This window comes from Parasteatoda tepidariorum, chromosome 8, assembly GCF_982258835.1.
Source record: "Parasteatoda tepidariorum strain Cologne lab strain chromosome 8, Ptep-v5.0, whole genome shotgun sequence".
Classification (NCBI taxonomy): domain Eukaryota; kingdom Metazoa; phylum Arthropoda; class Arachnida; order Araneae; family Theridiidae; genus Parasteatoda; species Parasteatoda tepidariorum.
This window is the reverse complement of record NC_141762.1, coordinates 105,136,957-105,161,634: the sequence shown is the minus strand read 5'-3', so window position 1 is coordinate 105,161,634 and position 24,678 is coordinate 105,136,957. Positions and strand designations below refer to the sequence as shown.

The window sequence follows — 24,678 nt, the reverse complement described above, 5'->3', positions numbered from 1 at the left end:
GAGCAGGAGCATTGTCGAGGATGAGAAGGACTTGCCTGGCCGTTCCTCGTATCTCAAATGTCACTCGTATCTCAAAACAAAACTTCGCTCGCTCGACAGCTCGTATCTCAAATAACTCGTATGTTAGGGCACTCGTATCTCGAGGTACCACTGTATTATAATTTTCACATAAGCATATTTTATTATAAGAATCCTAACAAAAATTAGATGATAGCTGATTTGAAAATAATCAAATGCACTTGAATAAATAATTAAATTAAGAACAAAATGTGCGAGACAATAGCAATTAAAACAAGAAATAATTTTTCTTGTTAATAATATATAATGATGATCTTATATGATATACCGGATCATATTCGAAACAGTTGTTATCTTTCTTTTTTCTTAACATTTTTTAAAACCTCTATATAAATGTTAAGATTTATGCTTGGCAATATTTATTAATTTTTTCTTCGTTTTTTTGTAACTTTTTATGTCAAGGGAAGTTTGAAGTTATGAAAATCACGTAAAAGATAAATTCTTCTACATTCCAATGGATGAATTTCCAATGGAAAAATATATTATATAGGGAAAAAATCTTTAAGCGAAAAAAAAAACTCTGTATTAAATTTGGTCCTTTCAGCATGCCAAATTTCAACTCAGTTGCATTCCTGTTGCCTGCAGAGTAACTTTGGTCTATTTTCCCATCAAGTTTAGAAGTTACAAATTTTCAAATTAACTATCGAGTGTTAATTTTTTTTTCTTCCATTGTTATCCCTGTATAGTTTTCTACACATCTTAGTAATTTAAAGTTCTAAGTGAGCAGAAATGCAAAATGAATAGCAAACGTTAAGTTAAACTCCCAAAACAAGCGGTGTCTCTTTCAATTTTCTGATATAGAAAAAAATTTATTTGATATAGAGAAAAAGCAAGTATCAAGTTCGGTGAGCATGGCAGCCTTTTTTTCCCAAGTTCATATGAAAGGAAATTTTTAGGATTGGTCAGAGAGTAACTTAATCGATTAGATCAACTTCAACACTATAGTCTCAAGTAAAAATATGTAAGAGTAAAAAAAAAAATCAGGTTAACATAAGCATTAATAAAAAAGCAACACAAAAAGATCAAATCAGGCTATAATTTTTTGATCTTCTTATACTTGTAGTTGATTGCTTCCCAAGATGAATTTTTTTCTTATTCGTTTCATCAGGGAGTGATTTTAATATTTTCACATGAAAATACCTTAAAGTGTTTTTATATTCCTGTATGGTTAATTTGTACATAATTACTGTCCTTTGTTATATAAATCATTTCTTATGTAAATATGAATACTGAAGAAGGAAAAGAATTTAGTAACTTCCTAGGAAACATATTTAGGTTAACTCTTAAACAATTACTGTAAAACAAATAACATTGCTATTGATGAGAATGTTTGACACTTTTAATGATGCATTTTTATTGGAGTTTTCATTGACAAGTCTGGCAAATCATAGATGTTCATAAAACTTGAATGAAAATATTATTTCAAATTACTTATATAAAAACAGATACAAATTTTACCCACTGCCTCCTTGTTGCCCAGATTGATCAATGATAAAATTATAAAAATTTAAATATTTTTAGGAATAAATGCTCTAAAATTAGTATTTTGTAGTTTAAACACTTTTGTATGTGGTAAGAACTAGAACTCTTTTTCTGCACATCTAAAAACGTTAAGTTTTTTATGTATCAATATGAATTAATCAGTATGCAAGTATGCATTATTATAATGTAATGTCAAAATGAGAATCATAAGGATCAATTTTACGCAATGCAATTTTAGGAATAAAAATTTCTTTGTATGTATATTAGTGTGTTCGTCATGATATTTAAATATTGATTACTAGAAGAAGTACATACGTTTGTTTCAGAATAAGAATTCGTAACTTTTTCTTTAATAGGGATGAGCTGTTGATGGGGTGCAGCTGTAGATCCCCTTTCTGAAGGGTTAAAAGGAAAATTAATGATGTCCGGCAATGCGTTTTTCATGCCTCCCTGTTGGTGGTAGTTCTTGAGAAGAATTGGGCCTTTTGGGCACTTTGTTTCATTTTCTTATACTTTACTTTGAATGAAGCTCCCCTAAACATCCATTTCATTTTTTACTTCTTTGCTAATGATGCTGATCATTATTATGTTTTAACATTTTAATGAAATTGCTTTTTTAAATTGTTTGAGATTAGATTTCCATTAAGCTACTTATTTTCCTTAAAAAAAAAGTATATAAATGAAAAAATAAAAACGCTGACAACACAAAATTCTTATATTTTGTAGTTTACTCATAAAACAGTTTTAACGTAAGAAATACAGAGTTAAAATCTTTTACAGCTCAAAATGTAATTTAAAAAAATATCAAACAGAAGTGTTTCTACCGAATATGGAAAATTACAGAAGTAAAAAAACAAAATAAGAACATTAATAAACTCTAAATTTAAAAAAAATAATTTTAGATTTACTATTAAGATCCTATTTTTGATTAGAAAGACAACTTTACTTGATGAGGAGGACTTCAAAATGGAAAGAGCTTCACTTTTATGCTTTATGTAAACCATTTATAGGTATGTACTATTCAAATTAGTACCACTCTAGCTTATTATTTTTTGCATTTAATAAAAGGACATAACGATCGAGGCCAAACAGCATCATTTTCCGCTCTTTTCTTTATCTTTCAGCTCTTTATCTAAACAGTCGAAAGTTTGAAAATTATTTAAATCATGGCGAACGACTATTTGAGTCTTTCACAACTATTGAGGTAATAATACATTTAGTACGCCATGATACAAATTAATAAAGTTTCTTCAAATGCTTCAAATATAAACAGATATATTTGTGAGCAGGTAAAAAAAAACCTTAAAAAACAAGAAATTAGATTCTTTGAACCCTCAGAAATTTGAGTAATCTATCTAATTAATTTGTAATAAGCTTTGTATTCATGCATCACTGCAAAATTTCTTGAACCTTGATCTTGATTTTTTACAACAAAAGGACATTATATTTCTCAAACAAATACGTAAACAGATGTTTAACTATTATAAAACTCTGAAGAAGCATTATAGTACTTTTTTTCTATATAGTATAATTATAGTAATAGCTTTTAAGTAGGATTATTTTTAAATTTCTTGTTAAAATTTTTTTTACTAAATAAAGAAATTTTTAATAACTTTTTTTCAGTCAGAAGTTAGACACTGTTAAAAAATTTTTTAAAAAAGGAAGAAAATTAATGGTAATAAAATTGTTAAGTCTTCTTATTTCGCAACTTCAAAAATTAGTATAATTTAAATATTCCATCTGGACATAAATGCGTAAAATGTTAGATCTTTTATAATTCATGCATTTAAATGTCTATTTTTTAGTATATTTACTTTGAGGAGTTAACTCAGATACGTCTAAACTGGATTTCATCCTTTTAATTAGAAAAATATTCCGAAAAAAATTTATTAATATATTGTATTTTTATTGAATTTTTCATATGAAAAAATTCATAAACAGCGGGAGGTAAACTTCTAAATTATTGAGCCGAATCCTGAAAGAAATATTTACTATAATACGTTTCCCTCTAAATAAAAAAGCCCTAAGGAGCGAAGATCCCCTCCGCTATTTTTGGGTGTTTATTTTAACTTTACATTTTGCTTTGCTGTACAAAAAGTATAAGATTTAAAAGCTTCAAATTACGAAGGATAAGCGGTGGTGACTCAGGGGAAAGAACGCTAGCCTATTAATGAGTTTGAAGGATTTGAATCCTAAGAATTGCTGGTTGATATGAATTTCGTACCCGGCTGACATAAAATATTCCAAGTGATAGACGCTTCGTGGATTAGAGTCCCATCTTCGTCTTGCTAACCGTGGGAGGTTTTCGCGGTTTTCCTCACCATGCCATGGAAATGCAGTGCAGTTCCATGAAAAAGTTCTCCATGAAGGCAATTCGCTCCCTATACTTTTGTACAGGAGTTCTCTTATTTTTTGGATTAGATTTAAAATTACAAGGATACAAAGTTGAACATTGATAGTCATTTAAAACATTGATAGTCGTAAGCTCAAATTCGGTTCAGCTGTTCAACGACAGTTATAAAATAAAATCATGAAGGATTATAGAAAAATGGACAGGGAGTGAGATGAAATTGAAAAATGACTATTCCATTAATAGTTTGGAAATTGTTATCTGCAAAATCTGGTGTAAAAAAATACCGTTCTGGCTGCTCTGCAGAACACAGAAATGCAAATACTAATTTGAAATTTTACGAGCTGTAAAGGCTAATTTTGTTCCTGAACTTAATACCGGTATTAAAATTTGTTCGAAAATGAATTGCAATTTTATTATTGCCTTTTATGCATCTTTTCTTTTTACGTTATATTCATTTCGTTTTACTGTGCAAAAACTATAAGATTTATTATTTGAAATTATGATGAGTTGTAGAGAAAATTTAGACTTCGATAGTAAACTTAAAAATTATTAATCGTTAATAAAAAAATACTACGATTGTTTGATATGTTTGCTAGAAAAGAAAATTTAATCAAAACTACCAAAATGTAGTAAAACTTACTCTATTTCTGGCTGTAGGGGAACACCAAAAAGCTCAGTACTTTTTAACGAAGTGGTTTAGTAATGTTTTCGGTAAAAATAACAAAAAATTTAGATTTTAAAATATGAGTTCAAATGCTATAAACAATGTAAAATTTTGGAATTTTACCATGATAGTTTAGAGAACTGTATAAAACCATTTGTTCAGAAATATTTACTATTCAGTTTTATATTTTTTACTAAATGTGAGGTTATAAGAGCTATAATTTCGAAAGCTAGAGTATCCGGTAAACTGCTATCATTTTTATGAAAAAAAATTACCAAATAAATGGTTTAAGTACTTGGTTTTATTAACAGAGTTGTGGTTTTGTTTTGAAAAAACGTTATTATCATAGAATGCGGTAATTTAAGCAAAACTTTTTCTTCCCGTAGTTAGCTGATTTTAATTTGCTGAAATAGTGGATTTATGTGTAAACTTAAAAAGAATTTTGTTTTGAAATTCCAATATGTTCGAAAGCAATTGCAAATTTAAATACTCATTCGTTATATCTTTCTTTTAGTTTTTTTTTGCCTTATATATTGAATATTTATCAATTGTCATAAAAAATTTATTTTATAAGCTTGCGCTCAAGTTGTTGTTGCCTTATAGAGAGAGATTTGTATGTTGCCTAATATCACTCTTAATATTTATATTGACATTTTTAAAAACAATAAACTTAATAAATCACATTAAAACCGTTCCCTATTTAAACTAAGTCTTGTTAACAATTAAAATTACTCTCAAATTCTCATTATTTTTTCCAATTGAGTTACACAATCTGTATTCCTTAAGTTAGTTTTTTTTTTCAAGTATACATAATTTTTTTTTCAAATTTATTAAATTTTCTATTTCATTATGCTTAACAAAATGTTCTTACATAAAGCTACAATACTTGTATATTTTGAAAATAAAATGTTATGTGTTTTGTGAAAAGTGAAAAATATTGCAGCTTAAGGAAGTATATATAAACAAAAAAATCAATGATGAATGAATGATAAGCAATTACGGGAGTTGGTGAGTGGAGTAAGAAAAGGGTAAAGCCTGCTAGTTTTTATTTTTGTATAAATGGAATTATTTTTGAAAAAAAAAAAGACAGGTAATTTTTAACTATGCATTTAATAAAATATTTAACATTTCAAATGATAAAGAAAAAATAACTTTTTTTACAAATAGTTATGCAAATAATAGCAAAACAAAAACTGATGTTACTTCAAAAATATTCTATGCCTGTTTTAAAACTGTGTGAAAAATAATAATGGATTTCTAAAATCAATGTTGTTGCTTAAACGTAAATAAAATAAAGTTTTAAAGTTAAAGTTACGATTTTTATTTTAAAGAATTTAAAAATCGCGAATTTTAACGCCATAGAAAGTATAAATCTGCATAGCTAAATCGAATTTCATCGTATGAATATCATCTGTAAGAAAGTTAAAAGAGCATCATTATCCTTATGAAGATAGTTGAAAGTATTAGGAAGTATATGATAGTAAGTATTTAGTGGAAAAGTAAAGTAACCTCAAATTCTTGTTTAAAGTATCCAAGGCAATGAATTTGTTGCATTAGTTGGTAATTTAGGATTTTAAATCTTTGTGATCATTAGCTTTCAACCAAAAATGTAATTATTATTTAGTAATGTAAATGAATTATATAAAATAGCACAGTTTTTATGCATTCATTCATAAAAAAATAAATTAACGTGGGAAGTAATTTATAAAGACTTATAGACGAAAAAATTTTTTTTTTATATAAATTTATAATTTTGTAATGCTAATATTATATTTTACACAGCCAATTTACTAATGTAAATAAATTTGCCCGATTAATGATACTTAATTATTTATAAAAAATATTTCATAAAAGAGAACGTGCTTTTTATGTACTAAAAGTGTTAAAAAGCTGATGAAAACTAAAAAATGGTTTATTTACTTAAACATGCTTAATTATGGAAGCTTTACTGTTCATTATAAAGAAACAATAATTTAATTTATTGCTCTGCAAATCAAAACATATATGTAAGCATTATTTCCCAGTTTATATGTATAAAAATTCTTCTTGCGAAAAGTACTCAAATGAATTTTGACTTCAATAATTATTTAATTTAGTAAGCTTGCTTATCCCTAATAGTTAATAAAAGGTTTTAGTGCATATTAATTTTTTATTCTGAGGACCAAAAATTGTTTTTAATAATTCAAAATAGAGATAGATATTTCACTGTTTGAAATCACCAGATAAGTATGTTTGAAGTCCTTGAAGTAAAAAGAATGTGGGGGAGAAAAGGAAAGGAGCACATTTTGTCCCCTACCCCCAACTCTAAAAAACATTCTTTTCAAGTACGGAGAAGCTGCCCAGAAGGTGGTCCTTGATTACTTGTATGTACACAACAAGCCCAAATATCCATTTGGCGAAAAAGTTTTAAAAAAAAGGAGATAAATACAATCCCTAGTCTCTAAAGGGGTCTCCTTTCTTTAATAGAAGTGGCTCGACTTTAAAAGTAAGTAACTAGTTTTTTCTCCTCAGCTCATGTATTTTTTTTTTTTTTTTTGCTTAATATTTAAATAGCTTTTATAATTCGTTTAAATTTTATTTGCCAAGTTTTTAGAAATTATGTTTTATAACTATAATTATTTTAGTAGGCTATTTCATCTTATGCTCTCCTGTAAGCTGCTAGTTTAGTTTTAAAATGAATTGGAAGATTTTTTAATAAATAAAAGTTCAATTAACTCGATCTAATAAAGGAGGAATTTATAATTTCTTAGTAATAGATAACAAATGCTTCCTTCATTTTTTCAGAGGAATTTATAAGCAATTTATTTGTTTTGATACTGAATATAATATATTTTTGTACTAAATAAATAAATAACAAAAGGACATATTAAATAGAAGCACCGTATTTCTAATTTTTATTTTTATTTCATTGTTTTTATCTTTTTTGCATTTAATGAATTGCTGTAAAGGTATAAGAACATTCAAATTCTTGTATTAAGTTTAATTTTATGATTAAATTTGTTACAAATTGAATTAATTTGTTGTAAAATTATTATTATATTGTAAAATTAAATTTGTTATAAAATTATTATATTGTAAAATTAAATTTGCTATAAAGTTATTATTACATTGTAAAATTAAATTTGTTATAAAATTATTATTATATTGCAAAATTAAATTTGTTATAAAATTAATTTAATTCAAAATTATGTTAATTTTTTTTTAATTGAAATTAGAATATTATTTCATGGTTATTATTTTTAAAATTCATTTATAAGTATAATCATATTTTCAGTATAATAATTTTTTTTCTTCATGAAATAAAGCTTTTTGTATTAAATATTTTTGGTCCTCATTGAAAAATAAAATCTGAAAGGACTGATTACTTTCCTAATTTTTTTTTCCCAGTTCTTGTGCAAAATCTATTATTTATCTCATCTAATTTATCTTTTTCTTAATTTACTATTTTGAGTTTTTATATGGTTGTTAGTTCTAAAATATACCTGTTCAGCCTTCACCTTTGAAAATTTTGTTTTTAAGAAAGTGTATACTTAACATATTTTCTACAAAAAATAACTTTAATTGTTTAATTTAAATTTAATTTATGATGATAACTGTGTAAAGGAAATATATAATCCAGAAATTGTTGGAAACCTTTCTCAAAAATTCAGGAAATTTTATCTCTAAAATTTAGTCATAACCCTGACTAACAAGAGCTTTATTTGGAACTTATTTATTTATTTTAATTCTAATTGGCTCCCATGTCTTATTTTTTTCAAGCTTACTTATTCTTTTTCTAAATTAGAATCAAAAAAATTTTTAAGAAAAAATTTTTCACTTTAAAAACTACTACATTATGTTAGAAAAAACTCATTATTATTATTGTTTTGTAATTTTATTATAAACATTAAACATTTAGTAGTTCGCATATCCAACTTCAAAAAACGATGCATAATAAGTTAAAATTTCAAGTCTAATTATTTACTTTAGATTTAGACCTGTCCTCAAGGTCTTTCATAGCATTTAACTATTCCTTTAACTATTAATTAATATTTTCAATAAACAACTAAAAATATCTACTCTTTTCTTTAAATATATTAACAAAATATCGAATAAAAAAGGAAAGAACTGAATATTTAAGTATGCAGCTTTATTTAGCAAGCAAAATAAACATTCAGCATTTAAATTTGATTTTAGTGATACCATAAAGAATGATTCTCTACCTTGCTTGCCCATAATATAGAAATGCTATATTTCAATATTGTTTAATTAATGTTACTATTTAGATGTGTATAATTTATGATATTAGTATGTAATTACATTTTATGAAACATAATTATTTTTTAAACCATTAACATAATACAAATTTTTATATATTTAAGGCAATATGTCATACATATTTTATATGAATGATAATTAAAAAGTGTTTTCTTATATGGTGCATTATAATTACCTATTTGATCAAAAAGTACAAAATTTATAAGGAAAGATATAGTGAAAGTAAGTTTTTATACAAATGGTTTAATAATAAAGAAAGTATAAATTTTTTCATTCATTTCAGCATAATAGTTTATTTAATAAGTTAAATAATATCCGAGTTCATAGTCCTGAAATTTCTGAATTCCTGATAAAAAATTAAAAAAACTTTTATTCTCATATTTTTTTAGCTGCTGTGATTTCTGATATGTCTGTGCTCAGAATATCACATATTCTACAAATACTAATGCAGTTCCTAAAACTATCAGTTTGAATAATAAAAAGATTTCTATTTCCGATGTAATATATGCATATATATATATATATATATATATAGAGAGAGAGAGAGAGAGAGAGAGAGAGATAGAGAGAGCAGCAGAAAATTACTTTTGAATATAAATGTTAAGACACATATATTTACTTTGACTTCCTTTCAAAATTATTGAAACCCCACTTAAAAATAACTTATTAAAAGTGTCACAAATTTAATTGCAGATTTTAAATAAATAGGTATAGAATAATATTAAATAATTGATACTGGTTATTTTTAATAATTATTACTGGTTAATAATTGATACTGGTTACAGAAGTACTATTAACATTTCCTAATTATCAATCTCAAACTGTTACGAATTGCTCATTAATAGAATTAGAAAAATTATTCCAGCTTTGTTTCTGAAATTAAAAAAATTTATATTTAGAGCAAATTATACTTTTTTTAAAAATTTTTTATAGTTAATAGATAAATGTATAATGTACAAGCAATTTGGTTATTAATATGATGTAGCATTAAGTAAAATGAAATATAATGTGAATATTGTTAATAAATTATAGAGTTTAAGAAAATCATTAAAAAAAAAGATTTTTTCTACATTTACCATTCAAAACATCGAATGAATTGTTTTCATAACACTTTAAAATATTATTATAGCTACAATAGTTAACATTTTTAACTAAGATGGTTAGAATTATTTAATTATTACAAAACTAATTGAATAAATAGAATCATAGTTATGTTTTTCATTCTCACCTTCTAATGAATGTTAAAGTTTGTGATACTATTTTTCAATTAGATATCTAAGGCAGATTAAATTAGTTTAGATCAGACTACATTGTTGAAAAAAAAATTTTAAGCTACTTTGGGTAGAATAAGTCTTGATATCTATGAGCTATATATATGAACTGCATTTAAATAATCAAAAAATTAAATGTGAATAATTTTAATATGTTTCTTTGACAGTTGATCAATTTTAAAAATAATAATTTGCTTGCCTTATTAATGAAAAAAAAAAGACTTGAAATAAACATACTCTAAATAATGTTTTTATTAGTTATATAGTATAAAAAGTATTTATACTTATAATAGTTAAATGATCAGTTTACTTAAGTAATTGATTTTTCCAAATCTATTTCTTTAAACCAATACTTTTCTTAAGGATAATTATTAAAGGGATGCATGACTCTAATAATTTACATACATATCTTTTTTATTATTTCTTAGTGAAATACCATCATTATCTCCGAAATCAGATCTTAATTTTTTTTTTTACCTATAGAATGCATTTATTATTTATTATGCAACCTAAAGAATGCATTTATTAATTAAATTCAATAGCATATTTTTATAATTAAATTAATAATTTTTTGAAAAAGTAATCAATCTGTCTACTTAATCGATAGCTTTTAAGAAATCAGTTGATTTAAACATCATCTAATATATCTATAATAAAATAAATTGCTTTATTTTTTGCAGGAAAACTAGGCTCATTGAAAAGGAAAGCTTCTGGAATGGGATAAAGAAATTATTTTTGTCCATATGTAAAAGTTGACATACTGATGTATTGATTTGTTACAAGGAAATAAAACTCTTTCCTAAAGGCTTTAAGCATTTTATTGTTAAAATTCTTGCTTTTATATATTTAAAATGATTAAATATGTGTGTTATTTACTGGTACAAAATATTTAAAAAAAAACTAGTTATGATATATATTGTTTATCTAATATTTAATAAAATAAATGACTTGATGAATGGGCACAAAATTATAGGATAAATAAACTTTTGTGTGTAAGTTTCTATCAATAAAAGCTAGTTGCAGGTATTAAATATATAAGCAATATTTTCAAAACTTAAATAACTTATTTATTGAGTTGCATTATGTTTTATTTTAATTATTAAAATTGTTTTATTGTAATTAATAAAAATTTGTATTTAATTTTATCTATCTTATAATGTTTAAAAAATTTAAACACTCAATTCTAAAATTTTTTTATATGCTTCTACTTTAAGTGATTGCATTTATAACTGATCAAAATGAAATAAAAAAAAATCTACTCTATTGTAAGAAGATTCATTGGATGATGTTTGATTATAAATTAAACAATTGTTTTATACCATTTTGTTTTCTATATTGGCATAAAAAAGTATGCATGTAATAACGGTTGTTGTTTTATTACAATATGAAAAGCTAAAACACAATAAATTACCATCGCTGATATCAGCAGTGTAAGACAAACACTTGTGACAATTTATGTTCACTAAAGAAGAATTGTTAACATGCTGCAAAAAGCCTTTGAAATTAAAAGCTACGATAAGTTCTAATAAAGGCAAGTAACTAACAACAAAAAAAATGACAACACACCTAAAATAAAGGTGTGATGCCGGCAAGGACGGTATTAAAGTTTTCTATTGAACCAAGTGTGAGATGAGTTAAGGGTGGTTTATCAGCATATAAGGCAAAGAAGTTCGCCTAAGCATCTAAAATAAAGGTGTGACACCGGTAAGGACACCATTAAAACTTTCTATTGAACCGAGTTTGAGGTGACTTCAGGGTGGTATATTGGTAAATAAGGCAAAGAAGTTCGCCTAAGCACCTGAAATAAAGGTGCGATACGGACGAAAACGGCATAAACGTTTTCTAATCAGCCTACAGTAAAGGTGTATTAACGGCAAGCGAGGCAACGACGTGTGCCAGTGAATGTATTCAGCTTTTTATAAAAAGGCCAAAAAGACATCATAAAGGTACAATAAAAGCCTTTACGGCAATGTTCTCTTTATTCGGCGAAAAAAAATTTTCCCGGTATTTAACCGGCAAAAATGGCAAAGCAATCTTGAGGCAACAAAGTAGTACCGGCCCTTTAATGATTGCCAGAAGTTTGCCTGAACTGCCATGCACTGGCCCTCATTTTGGCCCAGATTTCACTTTATTAACGGAACCGATACGACAATGAAAAGCTCGGTGAGCCGACATTGCCCCTCAACTAGCCCAAAAGTCGTGTGCTAGTTGGGACTGTTGCATACTCACAGCAGCAATTTTAAAAATAATAAGAAGCAAAGATAAATTACCTTATTTGCTAATATGATACATATATTAGTAACAACTAGTTGAATGCAGGGATCATTTTCAGGTGCCTTCCAACATGTAAAAAGTTTTTGAACCACTGTTATTTACATTTGCTAAATGACCACCAGGTGTATTTAGGACCACTTCACTGTCAGCCATGACTTTCTCCTTTCCTTCATAAAGTACCCTGAATAAAATTTAAACAAAGTAATATAGCTGTAAACAATATTCAGCAAAGTAATACAGCTGTAAACAATAAACAATCTTTATTTATTTTTTTAAATTAATAAAATAGATATTTTGTGAAAAACTGCCCATTATTTTAATTTCTGAAGGTAACACTTCAAACTTTTGCTTCTAGCAACAGCAACTTCCAGCCAGCTTCTAGCATCTTCTAGCTAAGCAAACTGTCAAGCTATACAAAGTTGTGCTGCTTCTAAATTGACACAACTTTGCTAAATTGGTCCCTTTAAAACTAGTTGTTGGTTGTAATTGGGAATTTCTTTATTTTCACTAAAATGAATAAACTGGTTTTCTGTTAGTTATTTTAAGCAGTAAAAGAGATTCATGTAAAGAGTAATTCATGATATCAGGGTGAAAAATAAAGAATAAACAATTTCAGAACTTGCAGCTCAATTAATCAACTACACAACCTAATACATCAGCAGTTTCACACAACTTTTCTTCAACCTTTTAACTTATAAGTTATTTTGATGATTTGGGTACATAAATTAGCAAACTTTTTTTTCATTGCAAAAATCAAATATACTTAGTAGTTAAAAATTAATACTTTGAATTACATGCAAAAATAAATTATCTCTATAACGATTCAAAGAACTAGATGCCATTTTACAGAAAAAAAAGAAGAAAAGAAAACCTTTGAAACCTTCAGTAAAGTGCAGCCATCTATTGTTCCAAATTAACTTTCCCTAGATAGAATCGGGTTTAACAAAGATATGAAGCCAAAATAAACTTCTCACGATATATATTCGGGTATAACAATATGATGCATTAAAATAAAAAAATATTCCCCTGAGTAATACTCGGCCGTGACAATTTGGAACACTGCTGTGTCTGAGATCACATTTCGGGCATGACAGTTCAGTTGAAAGGTTAAAGCAACTTTCCTTTATTGCTTTTTACAAAACTAAGTTCCCTAAGCTAATTAATGAAATAAAAAATTGTGTACTAAACAACAATTAGAACTAAACAAATTTTTATTAAAACCTAAAATTATCATTTTAAATTAAGTATTCTAAATAATAGCAAGCATTTTAATTAAGGTGGGGGTCGATATTAGCAGTCTACAAGATCGCAAGGGGAGCTGCTCCAAAGCTACTGTGAATTTCAAAGCTGCTGTGAAGCAAGTTTTGAATGACAAGAGATAAAGATTTGCGATATATGAAGGATGTGCACTTTTTCATCATTGAGGTAGGTGGCAGGCAATGTTACTGGTTAATGAGAATGCTCTTATTTTATTAGTTTTAAATTTTGTCCGTGATCTCAATAATCAACCAGGGAAAGTAAGTCAAAAATATAGGCTGAATATGTAACTAGTAATATTTACAAAAATATGGTATCTTCATATTTTAGACAGTGCAGAAAATTTATAAATTTTTTTTTAATAAGAAAGAAACTAAAGTTGTAAAATAAGATGCAGATGCTATATTAAACAGCATTGCCTTCAAATACAAGGCTTTTGTTACTAACTAGAATCAGGGGGAAAGAAAAGACTGCAAATAAGTTTTTTTTAAAGGAGACCAAACTGTAATAGAAGGGTGCTTAGCCATATTTTTCAACACAAAATAAGCACCTTTTAAGTACTTTTTAAGCATTCAAAAAATATTTTTATCACTTTCCAAAAGAAAAATCACAATTAGGATCTGTGCACTAATAAAAAATTTTTCAATTGTTTAAAGTTCTTAATTTATAAACATAAAATCAATAAAATTCAAAAACTTCTAAAAAACTTTACATGATTGTGATAAAATAAATAGTTTCTGATAAATATTGCAGAGAAAATTGTGGAAATCATGTATTTTTTGTATTTTGCATGAAGATTTAGAATTTAAATTGACACGGCAATGAAAAAAATTTCTTTTAAAAGATAGAAAATTAAGCACTTCTTACAAACACCGAAAAAAAGCACCATGAAGGGCTTTTAAAAATCGCAAGAAAAATAAGCACCTTTAAGCACTTTTCAAAAATGCTACGCACCCTGAATAACACAATTTAAAATTGTACTCACCCCATATCAACGAGAGGGGGTTTATACCTACCCCGGCAGTAACAGAAAAAGATGTTTGGACTGCATAGACTTCCATGCTTTAAATCAGCAGGAAAACCAAGAGGAGTGCATTCAATGCATGTATAACCTTTCGACACTGTTCCTCCCTGGCTACGTTTAATAACGGCCACATCAGTGATGGGCAGCAAAAACTGTGTAGATTTGAGACTGTTTCCACCACGAGAGAACTCTTCGAGAGGTATAGCATTGTCCAGAAAACCTGCAACTACAAAGTAGTCGGCTACTCGTTTATCCTCCATTCTTCAAAATTCAGCATCCTTGACACCCTGCAATACAGTTCTCCTTTATTTGTATCTAGCAGAAGAAATTTGGTCTAATTTCAAAACTAAAGTAAAACATACAGGTATCTTTGCAAAAACAAAACACTAAGAATTGCAAAATAATTTTAAGGTAAAAAAATTTTATTTAAAGGAAAAGCGATTTGTCTACTTTGACAAAAAAGTGTCAGGAAAATACATAGGACTTTGTACTGTATTAATTAATGTTTTAATAAATAATTATTTTACTATGAGCTATTTAACAAAAAGAACAACACATATCACAATTTAAATACGTAATTATATATATATATAGAAAGATATTTACATGAATAAGTCACCTTTTCAGCTGTACTATATTTTTAATAGCATAATATGTGGCCTTTACTATATGGTTTATGTCAGTGTCAAATTACAATTTTTTTTCTCATTATAATTCCAAAGAAATAGAGACATGAAATTTGGCAAAAACATCGAGTGAAAAAAGTGAAATAAAAATGTTTATTTTTTTTTTTTAAAAATTAAACATTTCAATTTTACGGTTTTTTAAAAATTAAAATCCTTGATGGATGTACAGTTCAACAAAGTTCTGGCCGGTCATTGTTTTCGGACAAAGCGATTGTAAAGGTGGAAGAAGCAATGCTGATTGATCGAAGGGTGACGGTTCGGAGCGAGATGATCCCTGATGTCAGTAAGTCCTGCATTCACAACATTTTGAGAGACCACTTAGGATATGACAAGGTTTGTGCAAGGTGGGTCCTGAAAATGCTGACGGATGACAACAAACGGCGACGTGTGGAAGCAGCCCACGAATTTCTTCATGCCTACGAAAACAATGGCGGGAATTTTTTGGACTCTGTCATCACTGGGGACGAGACCTGGGTCCACTACATGACACAGGAAACAAAAGAACAATCCCATCAGTGGAAACATCCAGGCTCGCCGAAGAAGTTTAAACTAATTCTGTCTGCCGGCAAAGTGATGGCGAGTGTCTTTTGAGACAGGAAAGGTTTGTTGAGCGAATTCCTGTCTACCGGTACAACAATTAATGCGAATCGCTACAGTCAGACGTTAAAGAACCTCGGAGTGCAATTCAAAACAAGAGGAGAGGCATGCTCACAAATGGAGTGCGTCTCCATCAGGACAACGCTCGTTCGCACACCGCCCGTGTCACAACTGATCTCACCAACAGATTTCGATGGAATATTGTCACACACCCCCCTTACAGCCCAGACTTGGCCCCCCGTGATTACTATCTCTTCCATGAATTAAAGAAACACTTGGGAGGGATGCATTTCACTACCGACAAAGAGCTGAAAGAAGAGGTTTTAAGCTATCTTCGCGGTGCGGAGGCAGAGTTCTACGACTTAGGCATAAAGAAGATGGTACACCACATGAAAAAATGCAGTGATCTTTGATCTAAACGGCGATTAGATCGAAAAATAAAGGGAAGTCTAAGCTTTCCAAACATGTATTATTCAATGCCAATAAACATGCTTTTCATTGTGAAAATTTGTTGGGAACTTTATTTTATGGACAACCCTCATACTTTATTACTGTCCTTGAACAGCCAATCAAGTTTTTTGAGTTTACAACTGTTAATGTTCAACTTCGTTGCCTTGTAATTTTGAACCAGATTCAGAAGACAAGGGAGCTCCTGGATCAAGTATTGGGAGAAATTTGCTTTCGTGGAGGACTTTTTGATGGAACTAACCCGCAATTGTGCCATCTGGAGAGGAAAACCTCCTATGTTTAGCCTGACGGCAAGGGAACTTTAACCCATGATTCATCTACTACAGTGGAAATTTTACCTCAGCACTGTGGTTGAAGCAAGCGGGATGCGGTATCGTATCGACCAGCCATGGCTAGAATTCGAAATTGGTTCACCTCATTAGTAGGCATACGCAATAATAGATATTAAAATTTATCATTCATATTTTTAAAAAAAATTATGACGTGTGTTTCCTTCAAGCGTTTTGTGGATTATCTGCAAATTTCCTTACCTGCGCTTCATGGATAAGCAGGAGTTTCAACCTGGTTCACCTCAATAGGAGGCATACGCAATAATAGATATTAAAATTTATCATTTATATTTAATTATGATGTGTGCTTCCTTTAAGCGTTTTGTGGAGTATCCACAAATTTCTTTATGTGCGCTTCGTTGATAAGCAAGAGTTTACAATAATTATAAGTAACAACTACTAACAGAGTTGACAAAAGAAAAAAAGTACTTAAACAGGAACATTAATTTCAGTAAAGATTTAGTAGATTCTAGACCTCTTTTAAATTAACTTCTAAACTCAAAGTCTTGTATTTTTATAAAAGGGAATGATGACATAAATAATTATCAAGTTATTTTCTCCAATATATTTCATTCTTAACTGATATCTTTAAAATAATACTTGATAGAATAAGGATTCATAAAGTTTATCTTTTCTACTTATTTGTAGGTATAAATAAACATTAGAGAAAAATCCAATTCTTTAAAAACTTATGAAATTTTTCATCTTATCCTTTACAAGATGTATTTTTATTATAAAACAAAACACATTTTAATTTAAAGAAATATTTAATTGAATCTCAATGTTGTAAATTTAATTAAATATTTGGAACAATATAATAATCAATATTTTAAAACAGTATAAAAGATCTTAATAAGTTTAACTCAGTCATATTTGATAATTTTTAAACAATAACTACTACTTGTTTTATTGTACAATTTGTCTTGCATTCTAAATGTTAAGTAGTGTTTTGCTCATACTTTGCAAAATAGTTCATTAATATAAAAATTAAATTCCCTAGTTCAGTATTTTTTGATTGAAATGATGAAATTTTAAAATTTCACTAAAATAATGATTTGATAATAAAAATTATTATTATTGTTTCTAATAAGATGCAGAAAAAACTATTTAAGCAAAATATCGAATGATTTTAAGCTTATATTAAAAAAACTAATTTATTTTAAATAAAATATGTTTCTAGTTGCTTTTTTTAAAAAAACTTTATTTATGAAATTTCTAGTTTAATTTTATCATTTATAATAACTTTTTGGGATAAATAGAAACAAACAAATTTAAGACATTTTAAACTCATTCTCTGTGAGCACTCATTCTTTTTTTCTATTTTATCCAGTTTATACCATTGTCTTATCAATTATTTTTCCTTGAAAGGAGCTCAAAGTTCACTTAATCACTTAGCATAAAGTCTACTTTTTGATATTGCAAAATGTAAACCGTTTTACATTAATTTTTAATGCGACAATACTGCTCCTTGACTGGGTATTTATAGTTTCTAGAAATATTTCTTCTGCAATTGATATATTTTAAGATTTATTGTTAATTTTTGAAAATTCAAGAAGTTACATAATTTTCAGAGCTATAAGCAAGACAAGTGATGGTTACATGCTTCAAAAGGGACCAAAACTTATAAAAACCCTGATTAAGGGGTATTTACCTGAGGCAGGGATAAATACCAATTTATAAATACCCTACCTACTGGGTATTTACTCGACGCACATCTATAAACATAAACACCAGAGGAAATATCTTTAGTAAGTCAGTCCAACTATCAGTCAAAGCAGACAATATCATAATTGTGACCCAGACGACCCACGGCTCTCAAACAAGCCTTTATTGTATTAAAACAAAAGGCAAAGTCAATGAATTCAATAGAGCCAAGATCAGGGTTCGCCAAGTGGGCCCACTTTGAAAAAACCCGCCCGGGTTTTATTGGGTGGGCCCACCTTGAAAAAACCCACTAGGAACGTTAAGTGGGTTTTTTCAAAAAAAATTTTTTTTATTAAAACTTATTGATAAACATTTAATTTTATATAATTTATTGTGAAGTAAAAATTTGTCAAATAGAGTTGCATGATTTATATAATTAAGTTTTTAATATTTGCAAAGTAAAAGAAACTCTAGCCTATAATTTCATAATACTATTGAAAACTTGAAGTGGGTTTTTTCAAAAAGTAATATTTTAATGAAATTAAATCAGATAGAAATTCAAATAATATAGTCTGTAAAGATCAATTTTTCAAATGTAGTTGCATGCTTTATATGATTAATAAACAGGTTTATAATAAAGGAAGTTGAAGATATCATTTTCCACCCAATATAGCACTAAACAGGTTTTTTCAAGGAATATTTTTAATAAAAAATATTTTAACACTTTAAATAATTTAAGATGTAAGCATACATTTTAAAAATACAGTTGCATTGTTATACATGCATTACAAATTTAAACAGAAAACAAATTTTTATAGATATGAAGAGATACTGAAATCTTATGACTTTTTAGTATAATTGCTTTTTTTTTCTTGCTTAAACTTAAACCAGACTAAGATTAGAACTTAAAATTAACTTCATTGAATATGAATAATTTTTTTCTCGCTATTTTCTACCAATGGATATAATTTTTAATTCATATAAGCATTTTTAGTAAAAATATTTTTTTAAGTATAAAAATATCTATTGTATAAGTAAAAGGACTGTCACTGACACACCCCTAAAAAGAAAAGTAACAAAATAAAGCAAAACAAAAATAGTATGAAAATATTTCTAGAAAGGGGGTTCCCCCTTGCTTTACTTAAATCAAGTATGGTCATGTCTAGGCAGTTAAAGTATAGTTTTGGTTTTGATGCTGACATAGTGGTCTGCTAACAGTCCAAATCAAAATATCTGATATTAGTGAGTCTTCTTTTAAAGTGAATTTGAATATAGTTTAGGATTGATTTTAAAACTTTTTATTTTTAAAAAATGCCGAAAGTAATAGGAAGTGGAAGAAAATCTGCATGTGAATGGAATGAGATAATAAAAATTGATGGAGATTCAAAATGTCAATGCAAACATTGTAAATCATTTTTGAGCTGTAAAATTGAAAGAATCAAAGCTCATTTGCTAAAATGTACAGCTAGAAAAGCTAAGCAAGGAGAAAATGATGAATCCAACCAATTTGAAATTGCTTTAATGCAAGATTCCTTAACAAGTAGTGAAATTTCTTCAGTAACTAGCTCAGTACCAAGCACTTCTTCTTGCAGTATCTACCAAAGTGATATTTCTGATTTTCTTTGCCGAACAACAGCTGTGCAAAAGAAAGAACTGGACAAAGCAGTATCAACTTTTTTTTTATGCAGGAAATATACCTTTCAATGTTGTTGAACTTGATTATTTTAAGCAAATGATTGAAAAATTAAGGCCAGGCTATAAACCACCATCTGCTAAAGATATTGGAGGAAATCTTTTAAATGAGGCTGCAATGGAAGTCGATCAACAACTTATAGAAATGGTCCAAAATTGTAGTTTAACACTAACATTTGACGTTTGGTCTAGTGTGAAAAATGATCCTATTCAAGCAGTTACCATTCATACAGGAACCAGCAGCCATCTTTTGAAAGTATATGATGCAGGCTCGGTAAAGAAGACATCTCATCAATGTGCATCAGTTGTGGAAGCTGCTATTAAAGAATGTCAAGAGAAATTAAACAGCACAGTATTTGCTATAGTAACCGATAATGAAAATAAAATGGGGAAGATGTGGGAAATTTTAAAAGAAACACAACCAAAACTTATAACCTATGGATGTTCTGCCCATCTTTTAAATTTGGTTGAAAAAGAAGTATCTCCTAATACTGTTATTGGACACATCGTGGAAGTTAACAAATATTTTAGAAATGTGCATCAAGCACATGGAAGGGCAAATGAAAAAAACTGTTTAATGCCCCAATTACCAAATGATACTAGGTGTAGTTCATATTGTGATTGCGTAAAAACTTTCGTTAATAATTACCATAAATATCGTGAGATTGCTCTTGAACATCAAAATGAATTCAATAAAAATGTATCAAAAATATTAAATAATGTTGGACTTTACCAAGAAGCTATTAATTTGGAAAAGCAGTTGTCAACTGTTTCTGAAGCTTTAAATAAGCTTCAAACAGAAAATACCTCAATTTCAGAAGCTGTTGAAATATGGATAAACTTAATATCGAGTGACGAATTAGAACCCCATAAACAACATTTTGTAAAAAGATTTCATCAGGCTGTTCAGCCACCTCATTTATTAGCTTATATTATGGATCCCAAAACAAGAGGACAACTTTTAAATCATGATCAAGAACAATTAGCAGAAGACTGGCTTTCTAAGCATCACCCAGAATTTCTACCAGGTGTTATGGCCTTCAAAATTTCTGATCCCGAGTACTTTCCAAAATCAATGATGCATGACACTGTTATTCAACAGTTTTCGTCTCAAAAATGGCGGAAAATTATGGCAAAAAAAAGTGAAAAAAATCCCAAGCTTCCACAAAATTTCTGCAAATTCTTTTTTTCTTTACACTCAGCACCAGCATCCTCTGCCTCCATCGAAAGACATTTTTCAACCTTCGGTTTGGTGTGGAGCAAACTACGAAATAGATTAGGAGTAGATAAAGCTACAAAACTAGTAAAAGTGTATCGCCATCTAAGGGAGAAATGCGGACACTTTGAATCTGGTGTATAATATTAATAAATAATTAAAATTTAACCTTTTTTTTTAAAATTAACTCTTAGCTTCTGCTGACAATTTTTAACTATTTGGAGAAAGTTTCTCATCATCAAAAAAAAAAAAAAAAATGGCTACCCTTCTTAAATATTATTTTTACAATTTCACTTTAATATAATTTATTCTGTTCCTTTTAATATCATATCTTTAAAAAAATTGTAAAGAAACAAAAATGAAATTCATTTACTAAGTGATACATTAACTGATTTAAACAGTTTTATTGTCTGCTTTAAAAAAAACTTATTGTGTATGCTTTTTTTATAATTTTATATGTATTTATATGTTTTTTGAAATTAAAAATATAAAGTTAAAATTATTTATCTAAAAATGAAGCCTTTTTCCTAAGGTTCAATATTAAAAAAAAAAAATAGGACAAACTACTAATACTCTTTATAATTATGTCATTGTAATTTCTCTTTTTATTAATCTTATTGCAAATAGATGGAAGACCATCAAATATTTATTTCTGTTTTATTCAAGTTAAAAGTATGATGAAATTTTAGTTTTTACTGATTATAAATATTTACTGATTATAAATTCATAATAGGTAATATTTTTTATATGCTTATTAAATACAGTATATAAATGTGTGCAAAAACAAAAAGATTAACAAACTTGTACCGTTTATATTACTGTTGCATTTATATTTTATAATGCTTGAGATAAAAATTGTGAAACATTTTGAGGTAAAAATTGTCTTTAACAATAAAGAAGATTCAAATATGTATTAGTGACAATGCGTTCTTTAAGCTTATTTTAATTTTGTTATATCTATTTAAAATTAACTTTCTGGATTTATTTATATTTTTAAGCTTATACAATACTATTTAATAATTAAAAATATTTACGCAGTAAAACTTTTTAAGTTCATGTTTACTAAATGAAAAAACCCAATTTTCCCCGGGTTTTTTCGAATAAAACCCAATTTTCCCCGGGTTTTTTCAATAAAACCCATGCGGGTTGGGTTTTTTCAAAAAACCCCGGGTTTTTTCAAACCCTGGCCAAGATGGTTCAAGGGATAGAGCATTCTCCTTCCAATGAGGTGAAATGGGTTCAAATCCCATGGCTGGTCGATATGAATCCGCATACGGATTGCACTGACCACAGTACCGACAAGAAAAATATCCTCAGTGGTAGACGGATCATGGGTTAAATTCCCTTTCTCTCCAGGCTAACAGTGGGATATTCTCATTGTCTTCCTCTTCATGTAACCCAAATGTGAGTTAGTTCCATTAAAAAGTCCGCCACGAAGACAAATTTCTCCCAACAATTGATCCAAGAGCTCCCTCCCTTGTCTTCTGGTCTGATTTCCAAATTACAAGGCTCCGGAGTTGAACATTAGTAGTCGTAAACCCAAAAATTGTGTTGGCCATTCAACGGTGGTTATAAAATTAAACAAAATTAATTTAATGGTAAATGATAACAAGACTAAGTGTATTCCACATTTAAATTTAGATCTTCAATTTAGTCATTTAGAAATTGAGTAATACAAGTTTGAAAAAGTGGATTGCAACAGTTATTTCGGAGCATAATGTAACAATAACAATGACCTTACTGCAGAAATATATAAACAAATCACAAATGCTAATAGATGTTTTAACAGTCTGAGATCAAACTTTCTAAATTACTCTTATATAAAAGTCTCATAATACTAATACTTGTCTTGATTTATGCTTCAATGACCTGGGCATGGACTACGAAAGATGAGAAGGTGATTACAATTTTTGAAAGAAGGGTACTACGGAATATCTGTGGTGGAATTCAGGTAAATGGGTCACAGAGAAGAACTTGAATGGGTCATAGAGAAGAGTTGTATAAAATCTTAAGGGAGCCTGATCTTGCCAAGTGAATAAAAATACAAGAAATAAAATGGGTTGGACATTTAATCAGGAAGACCAAAACAGGGAGAAAATATTCTTAGCAAAACCTATGGGAATAAGAGAAAGAGGTGGATTGAGAGTTTTGAAAAGGACAAGACTCTGAAAATGCAAAACTGGGGGAAGAAGAAGGCCAGTGCTGTCGCGCCATTGAAAAAAAAAAAAAATGGTAGAAAAATACCTATTTTTTTTAAAGAACTTTAAAACAAAAATAGTTTTTTCTTTTAAAATTTAGTAGAATTGGTATTCCGTCCTGTGGCAGAATTTTTTCGGGCTTTCAGCGACATAACTATCTAGCACTAATATCTTTCTGCAAGATACTTTCAGTAATAACAAATATATATGTTACTAATTTAAGGTGACAAAACCCCTGTGTTTACAAAAACAAAAAAAACAGTATAATTTTTTATATTGAATATCTAATATTTTTTTTTAATCTAATATTATGGACAATATGGGAAATCACGCAAATTGGACTCTTCAAAAATTTTGTAAAAAATATCGGGGTTTAAAAACTATGTGGAAATCAAAAGCAATAACTGCCAAAAAAATCCATAGAATCAATGCGTTAAAAAGCAAATGATCAAATGCGCAATTCGAATTTCCCATATAGCCTAAAATATATCGGAATATCTAAAAAGCACATGAAAATCAATGCTAATAACTACCGAAAATTCAATAAAAATGGATTCACAATTTCAGCATAAATTGAGCGCATCAAAACGTGATTATTTAATTGCATGATTCAAATTTTACATGCAAATTTCTGCAGAAAAGAGCAAACCAAATGTTTTTATTTCCCCCAAAAAAAATCTTTCTGCAACAACTCTGTAGAGTTCTGCAACAATGTTGCCGCAATTCTGCCATTGGGGCATCCGGTTTCAAGTGATAGATCGAAAATAATGTTTCAGAGCATAAATGACTTGCCGTTCAGTTATAGGAGTGTCTGCTTTGCTAAGAGAAAATACATTATGGTTGATTCATAAATAAATCACAGAGAATTAAAAAACTGTCAGTAATAAGAGGCGACTGTTTTGTAGGAGCGTCTGTAAAGTGAGGTTTCACTGTAACTAATATACTGTTTTTAAATAAGTAAAAACTAAATAAGCAACAATCAGAAGAAAAAATTAATCAATTTCTGGAAGAATTAAAATAACTATATTTTTTGAAGTTTAATATCAAAAATCTAATTTTATATTTAAACAAAGAACTGTTAATATAACATCAAACTATATTTAAACTATGAAATTAACAAATCAGATACTAAACATACTTACTACTAATCAAACCACATTCTGAATTAAATAAAAATATGCTTTTAAG

At 28.1% G+C, this 24,678-nt stretch overlaps 1 protein-coding gene across 4 annotated transcripts in view; it reads right to left on the bottom strand.

Annotated features, from left to right (window-relative positions):
- LOC147806616 (DENN domain-containing protein 4C-like) overlaps positions 1-24,678 on the bottom strand; it is a 57,869-nt gene that overhangs the window by 32,101 nt on the left and 1,090 nt on the right. For 2 of the 4 annotated variants that reach the window (XR_015436017.1, XR_015436015.1), the window contains exons 2-3: positions 14,622-14,947; positions 12,376-12,560 (exon numbers count right to left, since the gene is read on the bottom strand). Coding sequence is in view for 1 of the 4 variants with exons in the window: in XM_087169554.1 (XP_087025680.1) it covers positions 12,434-12,560; positions 14,622-14,920 (426 nt within the window). In the remaining 3 variants the exon portion in view is untranslated. Of the gene's footprint in view, positions 1-11,462; positions 12,561-14,621; positions 14,976-24,678 lie in introns of those variants that run through there. The other 2 variants (XR_015436016.1, XM_087169554.1) reach the window with 2 other exon arrangements.